The 19,998-nt window shown below is 35.6% G+C and overlaps 1 protein-coding gene across 12 annotated transcripts in view; it reads left to right on the top strand.

Annotated features, from left to right (window-relative positions):
• The window catches only part of TASP1 (taspase 1), a 273,636-nt gene that overhangs the window by 35,012 nt on the left and 218,626 nt on the right, over positions 1-19,998 (top strand). For all 12 annotated transcript variants that reach the window (XR_003435171.1, XM_027118160.1, XM_027118163.1 and 9 more), the window contains 2 exons: positions 7,779-7,899; positions 15,838-15,922. Coding sequence is in view for 11 of the 12 variants with exons in the window: in XM_027118160.1 (XP_026973961.1) it covers positions 7,779-7,899; positions 15,838-15,922 (206 nt within the window). In the remaining variant the exon portion in view is untranslated. The remainder of the gene's footprint in view (positions 1-7,778; positions 7,900-15,837; positions 15,923-19,998) is intronic.

Raw genomic sequence — 19,998 nt, forward strand, 5'->3', positions numbered from 1 at the left:
CCACAGAGGAATCTAAATTGGAAATCTTTCAGCAATCTGGTCTTGAAAATTTGAGCTTAATTGGCTGCTTAATAAAAATATCCTCAATGATTGTTTGGTAATACATTTTCATTGGCTTCTCTTCATCCTATAAATAGTGAGAATTGATGATGAAATACCAGGGAGTTTGTAATTGTTAGGATAGTGTCAGGTAGGATAGGTTTATTGTACAATTTTTACTAGTGTTAGTTTGAAAAAGACTATAACAACATGGAGTATACATCCTGTGTTTATTATTCTATTTAAAAATGATTCAAGAAATTGTTTCAAAAGCAGTTCCAGTTTTTCCCTCATTAGCTTTAGATTAATAAAACTACCTGCTTATTAATGAAGGCAATAGTAAAAATAATTTTGATATCTTAGCATACTTAATTTTGAATAAGAAAGTGTATTATCACGTAATTTCATTCTACTGTTGAATTTGCCCTTGATTAACAAGGTATGAATACTAACATATTAGTAATTTCCTGTAAATGTCTAACTTCTCCTTAAAGGAAGATTGGAAATTGGACAGACATAAATCATTTTATATAAAAATGATTTTACAATGTGCCAGTCCAGTTTTTGTACAACATTTGAAAACTAAATTTTTTGCATCTGTAAGTGCTGTTAATAGAGGTCTCATAATAGATCCCCAGAGGTACAGTATACCCCATAGCCTTGCAAACAGTTCTTATTTTATGCTTTCAGCAAAGGACATTAAATGGGTAATACAGGTTGTGGTTTAGAGTGAAAGAGTAATGCTTTGCAGATCTTTGCCTTGGCTCGGTGTTTCCAAATTTCATTAATAAGAAAGGGTTTCCATGTCATGGTGGGTGTGTAGCTCTTGATTCGCCTCTTGGCTTTCCTGCCCTCTCTTTGCTGGGTTAAGCAAAGTGATCTTGTTTTTTAAAGCTTTGTCTCCTTTGAAAGTTATAAGTAAACTTAAAAAATATTTTGCTTTTAAAATGTTATCTTTTAGAAACTGAAAATTCTGTTGCCTGAATTTATTTCATTTCTCTTGTTTCAACTGTGAAAAGATTGGATTCTTAATACTCTTACATTTTTCTGGCATTTCTTTATAGCAGTAACCTGTAGGAATCAGTAAGTATCAGCTTGCTTAAGGGCTTATAGTACACAGTGATCAGTTATTCTATTTATATCTATTTGTAATTAACTCCTATTCATTCTGCAAATATTTATTGAGTACCTACTGTGTACCAAGCATTACTTTAGACATTGGGATACAACACCTAAAAAGACAAATTATTGTACTTTATAGGGCTTACATTCTGTGGGGAGAATTAGACAATTATATATAATGTCAAGTAGTAAAAAGTACCATAGAGAAGAATAAGATAGTAAGAGAAAAAATCATTGGGGAAGGTTGGGGAAATGCTAAGTCAGTATGGGGAGGACTGACCTGCCCAGAGATGTCACATGAACAAGATGGGGGAGAAAGCCATGCAAACAAAGGTGTCGGGGAAGGGAGTCTTGGGTTTGAAGGGAAAGTCTCTTCTTATCCCAGTTTATTCTTCTTTCTAGTACTACCATCATGGGACATCAGCTATTTATATATGCAGACATACGTGTATGTGTATGTTTCTGTATACACACACACACACACACACACACACACACACAGAGTCTTTATTTACTGCCTCTTTCCCCTACTATAATTGCTCACTAAGCTCAGCATTTCAAAATGTAAAAGCCCTCAGGTGGGAGTGTTCCTCTTGTGCAAGAATTACAAGGAGGCATGTGGCTGGTGCATAGTAAGGGAGAGGAAGAGAGGGGCCAGATCACGTAGGGCCTTGTAAACCTTGGAAAGTAAGACTTTAGATTTTATTCTAAAGTATGACAGGAAACCATTGCAGGTTTTTGAACAGGGGAGTAAACAGGGTTTTAAAAGGATCGCTGGCTACTGATTGGATATAATGATTGCTAGTTGTACAAAATGATTCAGCTCAGAAAATCAACAACAAATGACCGTATAAAAAGCTTATGTACATTATAAGGGGAAAGTTAGTATATGGGGTGGTCAGTTTATACTGAGTGATAAGTACAATTTTTTTTCAGTTTTATTGAAATATAATTTATATACAACAAAATGCACCAATTTTAAGTGTACAATTTGATGAGTTTTGACAAATGTAACTACCAATGTAACTACCAACTCAATCTCGACATATAACATTTCCATCACCCCCAAAATTCTCTCATAATGCCTGTCTGCAGTGGATCCCCTCCTCTCAGCCACCCCTGGCAACTACTATCTGCTTTTTTCATAATTTGGCCTTTTCTAGAATTTGGTATAAGTAGAATCATACATTATGTGGCCTTTTGTGAGTGGCTTCTTTCACTTAGCATAATGCTTTTGAGATTCATCCATATTGTTGGGTAAATTAGGAATTTGTTCCTTTTATTGCTGAATAGTGTTTCATTGAATTGATATATCACAATTTGTTTATCCATTTACCACTCGATGAGCATTTGTGTTGTTTCCCTCTTTTGGCCGTTCTGATTAAAGCTGATATGAACATTTTCATTCAAGTCTTTATGTGGACATATGCTTTCATTTTTCTTGGATAAATAGTTAGGAGTAGAATTGCTGGATCTATGGTAAGTGTATGCTTAACTTTAAAGAAACTGCCAAACTATTTGCTATTTTTATTCTTACTAGCAGTGTATGAGGGTTACAGTTGCTCTACTTTCTTGCCAAAACTCACTATTGTTGGCCTTTTAAATCTAACCATTTTAGTGGTATCTTGTGGTTTCAATTTGCATTCCCTAATGACTAATGATATTATACATATTTTCATGTATTATTTGCAATCTGTTCATGAAATTGTTTGCCCATTAAAAACTTTGGATTGTCTTACTGAGTTGTATGATTTTTTTATATATACTGGATACAAGTCCTCTACCTTTATGTTTTGTAAAATTTTTCTTCCAGGCTGTGGCTTGATATTTTAAAATAAAGTTTTAATTTTAGAACGGTTTTAGATTTATAGAAAAATTGAGAAGCTAATACAGAGAATTCCAGTACACCCAATACCTCATCTTCCCTATTAGCGTCTATATTAGTATGGTGGTACATGTTTCACAGTTAATGAACCTGTATTAACACATTATTATTAACTAAAGTCCATATTTTATTTGGATTCTTTAGTTTTACCTAATGTGAAAATCTTTTTTTGTTCCAAAGTGTTTTTCACCTTAGATTATGTTTTTCATCTCTAGAAGTTTGATTAATTTATTTTTTCATAGCTTCTTTTTCTTATCTTCATGTTTTCCTATACGTACTTGAACATATAGAGTATGTTTGCGAAAGCTAGTTTAACATTGTTAGTTAACATTAGAATTGTTTGCTAGTTCTATCATCTGTCATTTATAGGTCTGTTTTTGTGTGGTAATTTCTTCTGGTTATGAGGCATAGTTTTCTGCTTATTTGAATGCTGGTCATCTTTGATTTTTTTTTAAACACTGTATTTTACATCTTTGGGAGTTGGATATTGTAGTATTTCTTCAAATATTGTAGGACTTTGTTCTGGGACACTGTTGTGTAAATCATTTTGATCCTTTTGAGGCTTTTTTTTTTTTTTTTTTGTGGTACGCGGGCCTCTCACTGTTGTGGCCTCTCCCGTTGCGGAGCACAGGCTCCGGACGCGCAGGCTCAGCGGCCATGGCTCACGGGCCCAGCCACTCTGCAGCATGTGGGATCTCCCTGGACTGGGGCACGAACCCGCACCCCCTGCATCAGCAGGCGGACTCTCAACCACTGCGCCACCAGGGAAGCCCTTGAGGCTTCTTTAAAACCTTGTTAGTGCAAGTCTAAAGTAGCCTTGTTTCTAGGGCTGATTTGGCCCAACTCTAGACGTTACCTGAGACTTTTCCTGATGTCCTCACTCTGGCTGATGGGAACATGACTTATTCTCCCCTCTGTGTGAGCTCCAGGGATTGCTCAGCTTACTCTTTTCCAGGGGTTCTTTCTTTGGTCTTGTAGCTTCCTCACAAGTGTATGTAGGCTAATACTCATTTAAAGTCTCAGGGTTCTACAGGCCTCTGGCATTCTCTCCGTGTAGCTTCCTCCTCTTTGCACCCTGTACTGCATATTCTAGCCTTTCTGGCCTCCGTGAACTCATAACTTTGTCTCCTCAACTCTGGAAGAATGTTGGCTCTTTTTTGGGTTCCTCTTCCCTGTGCTGTGGTCTGAAAAGTATCTCTAGGGATTAAGTGGAGGCACCTGATTTGTGTCTGTTTTTCTCAGGATCACAGTCCTGTGCTGGCTATTGAATGAAGTCTGTCTGTTTCATATATTTTGTCTGATTTTCTAGTTAGGAGGACAAATATGATCCCTATTATGCCTTCAAAGTCAGAAGCAGAAGTTCAGTAGACACACTTTTGAAGTTATAAATGTATTTTGAAGTAGGAGAAGTATTTTTGAAAAAAAATTGCTTCTAATATATCCTTTAATTTTCTCATATCCCTTTTTCTTAGGTATTTTTGAAATGTCAAATTTAAACATTGGGCAAGAGTTATTTTTAGAATAATTTAGTTCACTTTGTGATTTTTAGTTTTGTATTATATTGAAATTAATTTTGCAGAGCTTATTTGCTGATATATCCCATTTTAAAGATTGTTGAAATGGCATATATACTGTTATGATCTTGTACATATATTCTGGGAATGACTAAATATGATGCTTTAAATTTTTCTCACATTTCAGTTCCTTTCTCACATACTTTGAAAGATATATGTGATTAGGCAAGGGAGGTTATGTAGAGTAAAAAAAAAAAAACCCTTGTAATATGGTGATAATTTACTTGTGCTTACTTGTACAGTCTCTCTGTTCAGTGTCATAGAGGCTTCTGACCTGGGTCTTTATATGTTTGGATATATGGGTTCAGGCTTTTGAGCATGAGCCGCCCGCTCTTGCTTGGCCCTGCCTGCAGTAAACCTTTCTCTGCCGCTCCCCCAATATACACACATACGAAATAATCCAGGGCAAGGATTCAGTCTTTATCTGTTCTAAATCATAGTCCTTATTTAGTTGTGATCTCTTTCCCAATATTTAGTTGTGAATTGATTTAGGTAGAATATTCACTTGGAAGGCCTTATTCAAACTCGTTACAATTAATTACGCAATTTCTTTCCTTCATCTTATAAAATGCCCCGTTTTTATTAATGGTTTTATTTATCTCTCAAGTTTGGAAGTTCTGGTCCTTTTCTCTTTCTTTCTGTTTCTTTTTCCCTGCTGCTGTCATTTCATATCAAGTGGTTAATGTTTCAAGCCTGCATTGTAAAATAGCCTCCAGTTTGGTCTCTCTGATTTCAGTTTCCTCCCCTTCCTTTTCATATATCAATAATATGTGAATGTCAGTTTATGTTTCCTTGGCCAGTATACTCATCTTGACTTTTTCTTCTACAGAAAGCTTGAATGGCTTCTCATTATTTTCCCAATCAAGTCCAGATTCTGATGAGTGGCATGGAGCAATCTCCATATTTGGCTCCAGCCAACCATGTTTCCTAAATGTGTCTTCTGTGACTCTGACGCTTTACGGCTGCCTATGTGTTGCTCCCTGCATATCCACCAAGTGGAATTTTCTAGCTCCCTGACCAGTCTTTGGTTTTGTTTTACATCCTTCAAGAAGTCTGCTATTAACTTCTTCATCTTATACTGGGACATTTCCTTTTGAATCCTCAAAGTACTTATTGTTTGTATCACTCACTTTCTATTTAATTATACAGACCTTTTGTTGTTTTCCAGTCTGTGATCTTCTAAAATTCTGTGGACAATTAGATTTTCTAACTGCATTAGAACAAAAGCCCTGGTCTCAAATACCTGACCCCTTTGCTCAAGTTATAGGTACACATTAGGGAGGTCTTAATGTTGTGGTCAGTTTTTCTTGGATCCAGGAAACTGGGGACATTTGTAGATAATTTTGGGCATTTGGTGATCTTTAGGTTGGTAAAGAATTGCCCTGGTTTCCTAGATAATATTGGTCTTAGCTTAGAACATAGTTAATTTTTCTGCATTGACTGTGATTTCTGACTCAGATACTCTCTTGCGTTTGGATATCTAATTGTCCCAGCACCATTTATGGAAAAGACTATACTTTCTTTTCTCTTTTTTTTTTTAATACTGTAACTGAAACTTTATTGCATATATATTTTCACTTACTAAATTGCTGAACCCAGTAAAGAAGTATTTGTTTTCTGCTTTTTTAAAAAAATTAATTTTTATTGGAGTATAGTTGATTTACAATGTTGTATTAGTTTCTGCTGTACAGCAAAGTCAGTCAGTTATACATATACATATATCTACTCTTTTTTAGATTCTTTTCCCATATAGGTCATTACAGAATATTGAGTAGAGTTCCTTTTGCTATACAGTAGGTTCGTATAAGTTATCCTTTCTTTATTGAATTGTTTTGGCATCCCTGATGAATTGACCATAAGTGTAAGGCTTATTTCTGGACACTTCTATTGCATTGATCTATGTCTATCCTTAGCTATATGTCCATATTACACTGTCTTGATTACTTTAATTTGTAGTAAGTTATAAAACCTAGAAGTGTGAGCCTTCAATTTTTAAAAGAAAAAAAGTGTTTTTCTTTTAAAAATTGTTCTGACTATTCTTAGTTCCTTGCATTTCCATATGAATTGTAAGATTAGTTTGTCAATTTTTGCAAAAAACGGCAGCTAGGATTTGATAAGGGATTGTGTTGAATCAGACCAATTTGGGGAGTATTGCCATCTTAAAGATATTAAGTCTTCTGTTCTATGTACATTGATGTCCTTCCATTGACTTAGGTCTTTAATTTCTTTAAAACATGTTTTATAGTTTTTACTGTACACCTCTTACACTTCTTTTGTTAAATTTATTCCTATTTTATTCTTTTTGATGTTATTGTAAATTGAATTGTTTTCTTAATTTCATTTTCAGATTTTTCATTACTAAGGTATAGAAATACAACTGATTTTTGCATATTGAGCTTATATCTTGCAATCCTGTTGAACTTTTTTATTAGTTCTCATAGTTTTTTAGTGGAGTTTTTAGGATTTTTTGTATACAAGATCATGTCATCTTCCAATAGAGGTAATTTTACTTCTTCCTTTCTAATCTAGATGCTCTTTGTTTTTCTTTCTTGCCTAATTGTCTTGTTCAGAATATCCACTATAATGCTGAAAAGAAGTGGTAAGAGTGAACATTGTTGTGTTTTTCCTGATCTTAGGGGAAAGGGTCTTTCACCATTAAATATGATGTTAGCTTTGGACTCCTGTAGATGCCCTTTATCATGTTAAGGAAGTTCCCTTCTATTTCTAGTTTGTTGAGTGTTTTTCTCATGAAAGGGTATTGGATTTTGTCAAATACTGTTTCTCTATTAATATGATCATGTTTTAAAAATTTGTTTTATTCTTTATTTTATTAACATGGTGTATTACAATGAGTTTCAGATATTGAACCAAACTTGCTTTCCTGAAATCCCTCGTGTTCATGGTGTTTAATCCTTTCATATTTTGCTGCATTTGCTTTCCTTGAGGATTTTGGTGTCAATATTCACAAGGTATATTGTCCTGTAGTTTCCTTTCCTTATGATATCTTTGCTTTGTTTTGGAATCAGGGTTGCACTGGTATCATACAATGAGTTGGGAAGTGTTCTTTCCCTTTCTAGTTTGTGGAAGAGTTTATGAAGTGTTGACATTAATTCTTCTCTAAGACTAATGGTATTTTAATGTTTGTTTTTATCTTTTAGGATTCTCCTTTTACAAATGCAGGAATGGGATCTAATCTAAATCTCCTGGGTGAAATTGAGTGTGATGCCAGCATAATGGATGGAAAATCCCTGAATTTTGGAGCTGTTGGAGCACTGAGTGGTATGTGAACATTATAACACATTATCTCTATTCTTAGAAAAAACCTGAATATTACCATTTCATTCCTCCTAAAGACTTAGCTCAATTGTTTTCTTCATTCTTACTTGGAATAGTGTTGAAAACAAACATTGTTTTCTTTTATGGAATTTAAAACAGAAAATCTTACCTACAGATAGAAAGAAAACAGTGAAATAGCTTATGTCCAAGTCTTTGGTTAGAGTTTGATCATTCTCCTCCATCTCCTCAAGAGATTACAGACATGTAAAATGGGAGTTAGGATATTCTATTAGTTTTGCAATTATTTGAATACACAAATAATATATTTTTATTGTTAAAAACTTCAAATGATATAAATAAAATTTACCTTTGGTCTTCCAAATCTTTCCTTCCAAAACTCTCCTTAGGAGGTTTAACCAGTAAAATAATGTACATTTATCCATATTTATATGTAAGAGAAACATAGTTTTGCACATATTTAAAAAAAATCAATGTACATATTATTATGAAACTTTCTTTTTTTCTTTTTTTCTTTTTGCGGTACACGGGCCTCTCACTGTTGTGGCCTCTCCCGTTGCGGAGCACAGGCTCCGGACGCGCAGGCTCAGCGGCCATGGCTCACGGGCCCAGCCGCTCCGCGGCATGTGGGATCTTCCCGGACTGGGGCACGAACCTGCGTCCCCTGCATCGACAGGCGGACTCTCAACCATTGCGCCACCAGGGAAGCCCTCTTTTTTTCTTTAAATAGGATGTCTTGGAGATTTTTTCCACATCAGTACATATAAGATACAAATGTTTTGCTGTTTACTTATTAAACAAAATATACATGAAGGGCACAGATTTTTGAAAAAAATATATTTTTTTGGAGTATAGTTGATTTACAATGTTGTGTTAGTTTCTGCTATACAGCAAAGTCAATCAGTTATACATATGTCCACTCTTTTTTAGATTCTTTTCCCATATAGGCCATTACAGAATATTGAGTAGAGCTCCTTTTGCTATACAGTAGGTCCTTATTGGTTATCTATTTTATATATAATATTATGTATATGTCAATCCTAATCTCCCAGTTTATCCCTCCTCCCCTTCCCCCTGGTAACCATATGTTTGTTTTCTACATCTGTGACTATATTTCTCTTTTATAAATAAGTTCATTTGTACCATTTTTTAGATTCCACATATAAGCGATTTTAAGTATAAAACTTCATTAATTTCTAGATGTATATAGCCATGTAAACCACCACCAAATCAAGACATAAAACATTTCCATGTCAAAATATAGAACATTTCCAAACTCCCAGAAGGGTTCTTTATGCCTCTTCCTAGTTTATACCTCTTGTACTCTCCTCCTACCCACTCCCCCTTGTCCATTAATTCTGACTTTAGGCACCATAGGTTAATTTGCCTGTTCTTCAGATTCCTATGAATGGAATCGTACACCTCTGTGTCTGGTTTCTTTTGCTTAATGTTATGCCTGTGAGATTGATTTATGATTTGTGTCATAGTAGTTTTTTCTTTTGTGTTAATAGCATTTTATTGCATGTGTATAAAATAACTTATTCTCTTGGTGGATATTTAAATAATTTCTAGTTTTTGACTGTTATGAATAAAACTCCAGTGCATATTTTTGTGCATGTCTTTTGGTAGACATATGCACTTATTAATATTTCCCTTGAGTACAAACCTAGGATTTGGAATGGTAAGTTTAAGTACATATGTACTTTGCTTTAGAAGATACTGTCAGACAGTTTTAGAAAGTAGTTGTTACAATCTATGCTCCCACAATGTATGAGCATTTCAGTTACTCTGCATCCTTGCCAATGTTTGATACTGTTATTCTTTTTAAAATTTAGTCATTTTGATACGTGTGTAGTGGTATTATTGTTTTAATTTGAGTTTCTCTGGTGACTAATGATATTGAGAACCGTCTCATATGCTTATTGGCCATTTAGATGTCCTTGTTGTGCAGTGTGTTCAAGTCTTTTGCATACTTTTTTTTTGCGGTACGCGGGCCTCTCACTGTTGTGGCCCCTCCCGTTGCGGAGCACAGGCTCCGGACGCGCAGGCTCCGGATGCGCAGGCTCAGCAGCCATGGCTCACGGGCCCAGCCACTCCACGGCATGTGGAATCTTCCCAGACCGGGGCACGAACCCGTGTCTCCTGCATCGGCAGGCGGACTCTCAACCATTGCGCCACCAGGGAAGCCCCTGCATACTTTTTATTGGATTTTTAAAAAATTTATTTGTTGGAGTACCTTATATATTTTTCATACAGATCCTTTGTCAGATACATGTATTGTGAATATCTGCTCCCAGTCTGTTGCTCACTCTTCTAATGAAGTTTAAGTTATCAACCTTTAATGTTATGGTTAATTTTTATTGTATTTTGTTTAAGAAATCTTTGCCTACCCAAAGTTTTGAAGGTAGCTTCCACTGTTTTCTTTTAGTAGTTCTATTGTTTTTAACCCTTCACATTTAGCTTTCTTATCAAGCTCAGATTAATTTGAGTGAAGTATGAACCGAAATTAACTTTTTGCCCTCTTATGGATATCCAAATGACTCATTGCTATTGTCAATAGAAAGGACAGTTCTTTCCTCATAGAATTGTGTTGGCAAATCATGTGACTGTATGTGTAATGGTTTGTTTCTATACCTTCTATTCCATTAATCTGTCTATTGCCAGTCCCACACTGTCTTGATTTCTATAGCTTTATATTGTATTTTGATAATTTGATAGTGTAAGACTTCCAACTTCCTTTTTCTTTTTTTTCTTTACAGCTGTATTGGCTATTCTTTTTTTTTTTTTTTTTTTTTTTTTTTGTGGTACGTGGGCCTCTCACTTTTGTGGTCTCTCCCATTGAGGAGCACAGGCTCCGGACGCGCAGGCTCAGCAGCCATGGCTCACGGGCCTAGCCGCTCCGCGACATGTGGGATCTTCCCGGACCGGGGCACGAACCCGCGTCCCCTGCATCGGCAGGCGGACTCTCAACCACTGCGCCACCAGGGAAGCCCTTTTTTTTTTTTTTTAATAAATTTATTTTTGGCTGTGTTGGGTCTGGGCTTTCTCTAGTTGCGATGAGCGGGGGCTACTCTTTGTTGCGATGCGTGGGCTTCTCATTGCGTGGCTTCTCTTGTTTCAGAGCACGGGCTCTAGGCATGCAAGCTTCAGTAGTTGTGGCACATGGGCTCAGTAGTTGTGGCACATGGGCTCAGTAGTTGTGGCTCGCGGGCTCTAGAGCGCAGGCTCAGTAGTTGTGGCGCATGGGCTTAGCTGCTCCACAGCATGTGGGATGTTCCCAGACCAGGGCTCGAACCCATGTCCCCCACATTGGCAGGCGGATTCTTAACCACTGTGCCACCAGGGAAGCCCCTGTATTGGCTATTCTAAGTTTATGGCATTTTCATAAAATTTTTAGAATCAACTTGTCAATGTCCATAATAAAACCCTGCTGAGATTTTGACTGGTATTGCATTGAATGTATAAAACCATATGTGGACAACTGACATCTTAACAATATTGCATATTCCTGTTCATGAACATGAAATATGTGCATTTGTATAAATATTATTCATTTCTTTCTCAGCAGTGTTTTATGGTTTTTAGTATAGATGTCTTATACACCCTTTTTATTAGATTTATTCTAGATATTAAGTTTTTTTGATGGCTATTGTAAATATATATTTTAAAAATTAATATACAGTTATTTTTATATTTAGAAATACAGTTGAGTTTTGTGTATTGGACTTATATTCAGTGGCCTTGATGACTTCACTTATTAATTCAAGCAATTAGAAAAATAGATTCTCTTGTAATTTCTATATACACAGTCACATCTTTGAATCATGGCAGTTTTTTTTTTTCCTTTCTAATATTAAAAATTTTTTTTTCTTGCATTATTGTGCTGGCTCTGACACTCGGTGCAATATTGAATATAAGCAGTGATAGTGTACATCCTTGCTTTGTTCCTGGTCTTAGAGGGAGAGCATTAGATATTTCACCATACTGTGTGCTGGTAGCTGTAGGATTTTCATAAATGCTCTTTATCAGATTGAGGACATTTCCTTCTAGTCTTAGTTTGCTGATAATTTTTATTTTAAATGGGTTATTGAATATCATTAAGTGTTTTTCTGCATCTTTGGCTTTTCTTTTTTATTTTGTTACATATGATGGAATTTATGGTTGATTTTTGAATGTTAAACCAACTTTTCATTCCTGGCATAAAGTCAGGATTGTAATTTTTTATCTTTTTCACATTCCACTGGATTTGATTTACTGATGTTTAAGATTTTGACATCTATGTTTATCTAATAGATTGGCTTTAATTTTACTTTCTTAAAATATTCTTTTTAGATTTTGGAATCATGTTATGGCTGGCCTCATAAAATGAGTTGGGATTTTTTTCTCCTCTGTTCTTTGAAAGAGTGTGTGTACAATTGGAATGTTTTTTAATTGTTTGGAAAATGCATTAGTTATTTTGAATCATTGGAGTTTTCTCTGTGGGAAGTTTTAAATAAATGGGATTCAATTTCTTTACCAGTTATAAGATTATCTATATTTTTTCTTATGTGTGTTTCCCAAGGAATTTGTCTTTTTCATAGGAGTTGTCAAATTTATTTGCCTAAAGACTTTATTGACTTCCAGTTTAATGTCACTGTGGTTAGAGAATGTATTCTGAATGGTTCCAACCCCTTGAAACTTTCTGAGACTTGCTTTATGGCTCAGCTTATGGCGTATTTTGATGAATGTTCCATGTGAACGTCAAAAGAGTATTCTGCAGTTGTTGGGTGTGTATTCTATGTATGTCAACTAGGTCAATTTACTTATTCATTGTTCCAATCTTCTGTATCTTTTCTGATTTTTGTGATAGGTAAGAACAGCATTTCAATTAGTTTTAATTTCTTTTATTATGAGGTTTTATTGGTATTTAATGAAATTTCATATTTTTAAAGGCCATTAGCATTTCTCTGTGAACTGTTTATACTTCTTGTGTGGCTTGCCTTTTACCTCTGTTTATAACGTGCTTTATCATATTGGAATTTAAAATTTTATTTGTCAAACTTATTACTTTCCCTTTTGTGGCTTTTGTATTTTGCATTTCTTTTTTTTTTTTGTATTTTGCATTTCTTAAGGTTTATCTCACTCATAACTGTAACTATAGTCACTTACATTTTCTTCAGATACATGTGTAATTTATTTTTCATTGGCTTCTTGAATGCAGTTTGTTGATCAATTTCTGAATTGATCAGCAAATTGTCCCTATATAATTTATTGAATAACAACAGTAACAATAATATTAAGTACCATTTATTGGGTGAGTATTACATACATACCATGCAATGTTCTCCAGTAGTTCATGTATGTTAAATCATTTAGTTCTCATGATAACCTTCTGAGGTCAGTACTTTTATCCCCATTTTATAGGTGAGGAAACTGAGACACAGGAGAGATTTAGTAATTTGTTCAAGGTTACTGTGTCAGTCTGGGTCCAACTAGGGGACAGAAACCACACAGCAGTTTAAACAGGAGAAGCTTAATGTAAAGGGCAGAGGGAGACTACCCAGGTAAGGATAAAGTTGGAAGGGAGTTCAGACCTCACAGAAAAAGGTGTGGCTGCAGCTGACTGTTTGACAGCCCACATTTTTGCTGGGTTACCCAGGCCACAGTCACTGTGAGAGCAGAAACAATCCTGGGGGCCTCAGGCTGATAGGTGGGCACACAGAGGCCAGGAAGCCATGGGAATTAAACCTTTGTTTGCAGGATGAGGATTGGGCTTTTGGCTCCCGAGACAGCCAGCCCCACAGGGTGCTTTGCTATGGGGCTGAGGAGAAGGTGTGGGGATCAGTGACTTGAGCTGGGCCTGGTCCTGTTCTTTCTGGGGCTGTCAGCTATGCTGCTGTGGCCTGAATCAGGAGTTGGGGAAAACATGGTAGCCAAATGCTGGAGAAAGCTGCACCCCGCAAGCACTTAGCACTGGAGAGAACCTTGTGGACCAGATAGTGAGAATAACTGGTGCTCTCCTGGAGCCTGGCTGGCAGGCCACCTTTTCCTCCTGCATGGTGTCTCCAGTGCCCTCTACTGACAAAGCTGACCCGTGTGCCAGCTGGCAAAGGAAACATAGTTAAAAGGCCCATATCCACTTTCACCCATAAGGCAACCAAGGGTGAATTTATAGCTGAGAAGCGATAAATTGATAGCTGGTTTCTGACTCCCATCACTCTGTGTTCTTTCCACCTCTCATAGATAGTCCATCCGTTTTCCTATTCATTTGAAATACTATCTATATCATGTATTAAATAGCCACATGCACATGTGTTTGTGTCTCAACTTCAGCTTTATTCTATTCCATTGATATATTTGTCTATTTTGTACCCAAACCACACTCAATTAGAATAGCTTTTAATAAAAAATGGTTATCTTCTAAGGTGAATACCTCTTCATTTTTTTACAAAAAATTTTTTTTCATTTTTTTTTTCCTGATGAATTTAAGAATCAGCTTGTCATGCATCATAGAAATCCTTTTGAAGCTTTGATGGAGAATTTATAGCTTTGAATTTGTAAGTTAATTTGGTAATTATTAATGTCTTTACAATACTGTATCATCACATACAGAAATAAATTTATTTTAAGAGCTAGTACAGGGCTTCCCTGGTGGCGCAGTGGTTGAGAGTCCGCCTGCTGATGCAGGGGACATGGGTTCGTGCCCCGGTCCGGGAAGATCCCACATGCCGCTGAGCGGCTGGGCCCGTGAGCCATGGCCGCTGAGCCTGCGCGTCTGGAGCCTGTGCTCCGCAATGGGAGAGGCCACAACAGTGAGAGGCCCGTGTACTGCAAAAAAGAGCTAGTACAGAGATCTAACCTTTTTCTTTCTTTGCTACTTCATACATTCTTTGGGGGGGCAGAGAAGATTTTGGTGTTTAGCTAAATATCTAGTTTTGTTTTAAGGCAATCTGGTGACCTTAATTTGAGGTTTTTAGTCTCTTTGTATCCCACTTCTGGTTTTTTTTGTTGTTGTTGTTATTAATAGTGTTCTGAAAGGCATCCATAGGTTAGTGGTTAAGGGCATGGTCTCTGACATTAGCTGCCTTTGTTAAAATCTCAGTGTGTGATCCTGGGCAGGTAACTTAACCTGTGCAAATGTTTCCTCAGTAATCAGATAGGGTTTATAACTGTACTTATGTGATAGAGTTGAAGGATCAGTTAAATAATCTGATACATTTAAGGACTTGACACTGGGCCTGGCGCATACTGGATCCTAAGTTTCTGTCACTGTCTTCTATCATCATCATTGTCATGTTTGTCATTGTCATTGTCATGCTAGCAATTTTTTTCATGCTAATACTTTCTGTCCTATTTTTCCTCCTAGGTAAGCGCCCTTTTCTCTGTCCACATTTTGTTTTCCCTTCTGGAAACAATCCGAACCATATTTTAAGTCTCAATCTTGTACATACTTGGCCTCTCCCCACCCTTATCCCATTTGTAGGACTTTCTCTTTATTTTTTCTTGCAGGTGAGATTTAAAATTTTTGGTCATTAATTTTTCTCCCCAAAGTAAATTTGAAGCTGTTTGTAATCATGTTTATTCTTTAGAGGAAATTCATGGTTTTGATAATAGATGCCACATTTTCAGTTTATTTTTTGAATTCTATACTGAAATCTATTAAAAAGGAACTTAATTTAAATTTGTATTATTGCAAATTCAGTCTTTGCTGCTGTAGCACATGATAAAATGAGAATATATGTTTTATATTTGTTCTGATATCTATAAGTATTCATATATTTGTCAATTTGATCCTTATTTTTCATGATAATTAACGGTTTTCATTAGTATGTTTAAAGAAAGTTTTCCATGATATTTAAAATTTGTCATATTGAAACTGCCACAGAATTGAGTGGGAAACTTGAAGACTTTTTGACTTCATTTTCTGCCAATTTTATTTTATAGGAATCAAGAACCCAGTCTCAGTTGCAAACAGACTCTTGTGTGAAGGGCAGAAGGGCAAGCTCTCAGCCGGCCGAATTCCTCCCTGGTAACTGCTTTGTTCTTAGACTTTCCCTGGGTCTTTGGTCTTTGGTGCATGCGGTGTTTGAAGGCTATTTTTATCCACAGAAGGCTGATGCAGTTGGTTACACACCAGCAGTAGCTTGCCTTTGAGAGGAAGACACGCTTTGGTCTGTGATCTTGGAACATTTTGAATACTTGATAGAGCTCCTGTTGGAATAGAATATTGTGGATTAAAGCAGAAAAGAGATCAGTTAATTTTAGGTTTTGTAGTTGATTATAGAGATGCTTTTGCTGTTAATAAGTGTTCAACTGGGGTCTTTTTATTATAAAACTTTAAAGTATCTTTAAGACCAGAGTCTAAACTCATTTTTTTTTTTTTTTTTTGCGGTACGCGGGCCTCTCACTGCTGTGGCCTCTCCCGTTGCGGAGCACAGGCTCCGGATGCACAGGCTCAGCGGCCATGGCTCACGGGCCCAGCCGCTCCACGGCATGTGGGATCTTCCCGGACCGGGGCACGAACCTGTGTCCCCTGCATCGGCAGGTGGACTCTCAACCACTGCGCCACCAGAGAAGCCCTAAACTCATTTTTAATCTTGAGAAGTTCTTAATATAAAAGTATGTAATTTTTCTTTTCTGGAGAAACATATTGTGACACTAAAATTAGTAAAATTACATCTTTTCTCCAGCATTAACATATAATTTTCATTAAAAGAAACTTTGAACTTTTCAAATATTTATGAAAGTAGAGAGAACATTTTAAAGAGCCCTCATGAACCTACCATCTAGCTCCAATAATTAACAATATTTTTGCCCTTCATCTATCTCATGCATCTCTTTCCTATAGTATTTTAAAGCAAATCCTCACCATTGTATTTCATCCTTAAATAGTTTTGTAAATTTCTGTTTGCAAAATGTAATTACAGTCCTGTTAACATGCCTAATAATATAAACAAATATGCGTCAATATTGTCTTATACTCAACCATCTTATACTTTAGTACTATATGTGTTCAGCATGCCTGAACACATTAAAGTTACATTAATACTCTCTGTTGAAAGTTGTGACAGTGGTACTATAGAAACCACTTTATTTGACTGTTATAATTTCAAGTCATAGAAAATAAATTAATATAGTTTTGAGAAATCTTGAAACCTTTTACCCAAATATATTCACGATATCCCTGTTTCCCATGTTAAGAAAATGAAACATGTTAAGAAAATGAAACATTACCAAGAGATTTGAAGCTGCCTAGACTGGACCCTTTCTAATGGCATCCTTATCCATCTCACTGTCCCATACCCTTACCCTGACCCCACCTCTGGCCCTGCCCCTAGGTAACAATTGTCCTCAATTTTAGCTTTTTTCATTCTCATATATTCCTTCATAGTATTAAACATATACAGTACAGGTGTACTTCATTTTATTGGGCTTCACAGATGCTGCATTTTTTACAAATTGAAGGTTTGTGGCAGTTGTACTTCAAGCAAGCCTATTGGTGCCATTTTTCCAATGGCATTTGCTCATTTCATGTCTCTGTGTCACATTTTGGTAATTCTCACAATATTTCAAACTTTTTCATTATTATTATAGTTGTTATGGTGTTCTGTGATCAGTGATCTTTAATGTTATTTACTACTATGACTTGTTGAAGGCTCAGATGATGGTTTGCATTTTTTAGCAATAAACTGTTTTTTAATTAAGGTATGTACAGTGTTATTTTAAGCATAGTGCTATTGCACACTTAATAAAATACAGCATAGTATAAACATAATTTTTATATAAACTGGGAAACCAGAAAATTTGTGTGACTTGGTTTATTGCAATATTCACTTTATTGTGGTGGTCTGGAACTGAACTTGCAATATCTCTGAGGTATGCTGGCACTCTGATTTTCTAAGTCTACATAAACATGTACATAGATGTACAAAAAAGTTCTGGAAAGAAGGTTACCAGACTCACCATAATTACTTCTAGGAAGGAGAAAGGAGGGAACAAGATGAGGCAATTGTCAAAGGGGATATGTGCAATATTTTTATATTTTACAAAGATAAAATATATGTGAAAAAGTGATGGCCCTCTCTGTATTAAAATTATATCATAAAATGATCCTACAGTTGTCTGGAACTAGTGATCTAATTTTCTCACGTACATAGTTCTTCAGCTTTATTTTTTGTTTTCAAAATTGCTTGGACCATTTTAGGCATTTTGCATTTTCATGTGAATTTTAGAATTAGTCTGTCAATTTCTGTGAATAACCTGCTGGAATTTTGATTAGATTTGTAACTTATCCATTTTTTAAGGTCTTCTTTAACCTCTCTGAACAGTGTTTTATAATTTTCAGTGTACAGATTTTGCACAGTTTTTATCAAATTTATACTTAAGTGTTTCTTTTTGATGTGATAAATTGCATATTTTAAAAAGGCAAATACCAGTTGTTCCTTGCCAATATAGAAATATGATTAATTTTATTATATTGATATTCTAGCTTAGGAATTTGCTAAATTCATTTGTTCTCATACTGTTTTTACAGATTCCATAAGATTTTCTACATAGATAGTTCTGTCTTCTGGGAATAAAGATAGTTCTTTAAGTAATAAAGATACTTCTTCTTTCTAATGTGAACTGCTTTAGTTAATTTCTTTTTCTTTATTACACTGGCTAGCACCTCCTATGCAATGTGAAATCAAAGTGTGAGAGTAGACATCCTTGCCTTGTTTTGTAGCCTTAGGGAGGAAGCATTTGTTCTTTTACCATTAGATATGATGGCTGCTATAGGTTTATCATAGATGCTCTTTATCATGTTGAGAAAGTTCCCTTCTTTTCCTAGTGTGCTGAGAGTTTTTAATAGGAATGGGGATTGTACTTTTTCAAATGCTTTTCTGCATCTGTTGCAATGATCTTATAATTTTCCTTATTTTGTCAGTTAATATAGTGATTGGTTGATTTTCGATTGTTAAAGCAACAGTTGTATTCCCAGGATAAACTCCACTTGGTTATAATGTATTATCCTTTTTATATGTTATTGGATCCAATTTGCTAACATTTTGTAAAGAATTTTTGCATCTATGTTTATGAGACACATTGGTCTGTAGCTTTCTTGTAATGTCTTTGGTTTGGGTTCATTTTGCTTCTTGAATATGTAGGGATATATAGTTCATCAAATTTGGAAAATTTTTGGCTATTACTTCTTCAGATATTTTTTTCTGATCCCCCCTTCTCTTCTATCTTCCAGAATTCCAATTACACATATTTGACCTCTTGTAGGGGTCCTACAGATCACTGATAATTTGTTTACTTTTTCCATTCATTTTTCTCTTTGTTTCATTTTGAATAATTTCCATTGCTGTTTTCAAGTTCGCTAATTATTTTTTGGCAATATCTAATCACCTGTTAATCCCATCCAGTTTATTTTTCATTTCTGACATTGTAGTTTTTATCTCTAGAAGTTCAGTTTGCACCTTAAAAAAATGTCTTCTGTGTATCTACTTAACATGTTTTGATATTTCCTGTTGCTTCTTGAGTATATGAATACAATTATAGTAACTGTTTTAGTATCTTTGTTTCCTAATTCTGTCATCTTTGTCATTTCTGGGTTGTTTTCAATTGAATGATTTTTCTCATCATAGGTTACATTTTCCTGCTTCTTTGCATGTTTGGTAATTTTTTATTGGATTCCAGATATTGTGAGTTTTGCCTTATTTTGTGTTGGATATTTCTGTATTTTAATTCTAGGATGCGGTTAATCTATTTAGAGACAGTTTCATCCTTTCAGGTCTTGCTTTATACTTTGTTACATGCAACTAGAGAAGCATTTAGCCTTGAGCTAATTTTGCTTTGCTGTTGGGCAAAACCTTTCTGAGTACTATAACAGATGCAACTAGAATGCGGTTTTTTACTTTGGTGGGAACAGGAGCTATTTCTGGCCCTGTGTGAACTTGGGGATTGCTTCCTCTAAAACTTTTCATGTTATTCTTTCCCAGGCTTTGGATGATTTCATCTTACACGTACACTGATCTGTACTCAGCTGAAGACTATAGGCGGACTCTGTAGATTTCTTGAGTCGTTTATCTGCACAGCTGTCTCCTCTCTGGTTCTCTGCCC

The sequence above is a fragment of the Aethalodelphis obliquidens genome, unplaced genomic scaffold, assembly GCF_003676395.1.
Source record: "Aethalodelphis obliquidens isolate GAN/ISIS:26980383/991018 unplaced genomic scaffold, ASM367639v1 scaffold18, whole genome shotgun sequence".
Taxonomy (NCBI): Eukaryota; Metazoa; Chordata; class Mammalia; order Artiodactyla; family Delphinidae; genus Aethalodelphis; species Aethalodelphis obliquidens.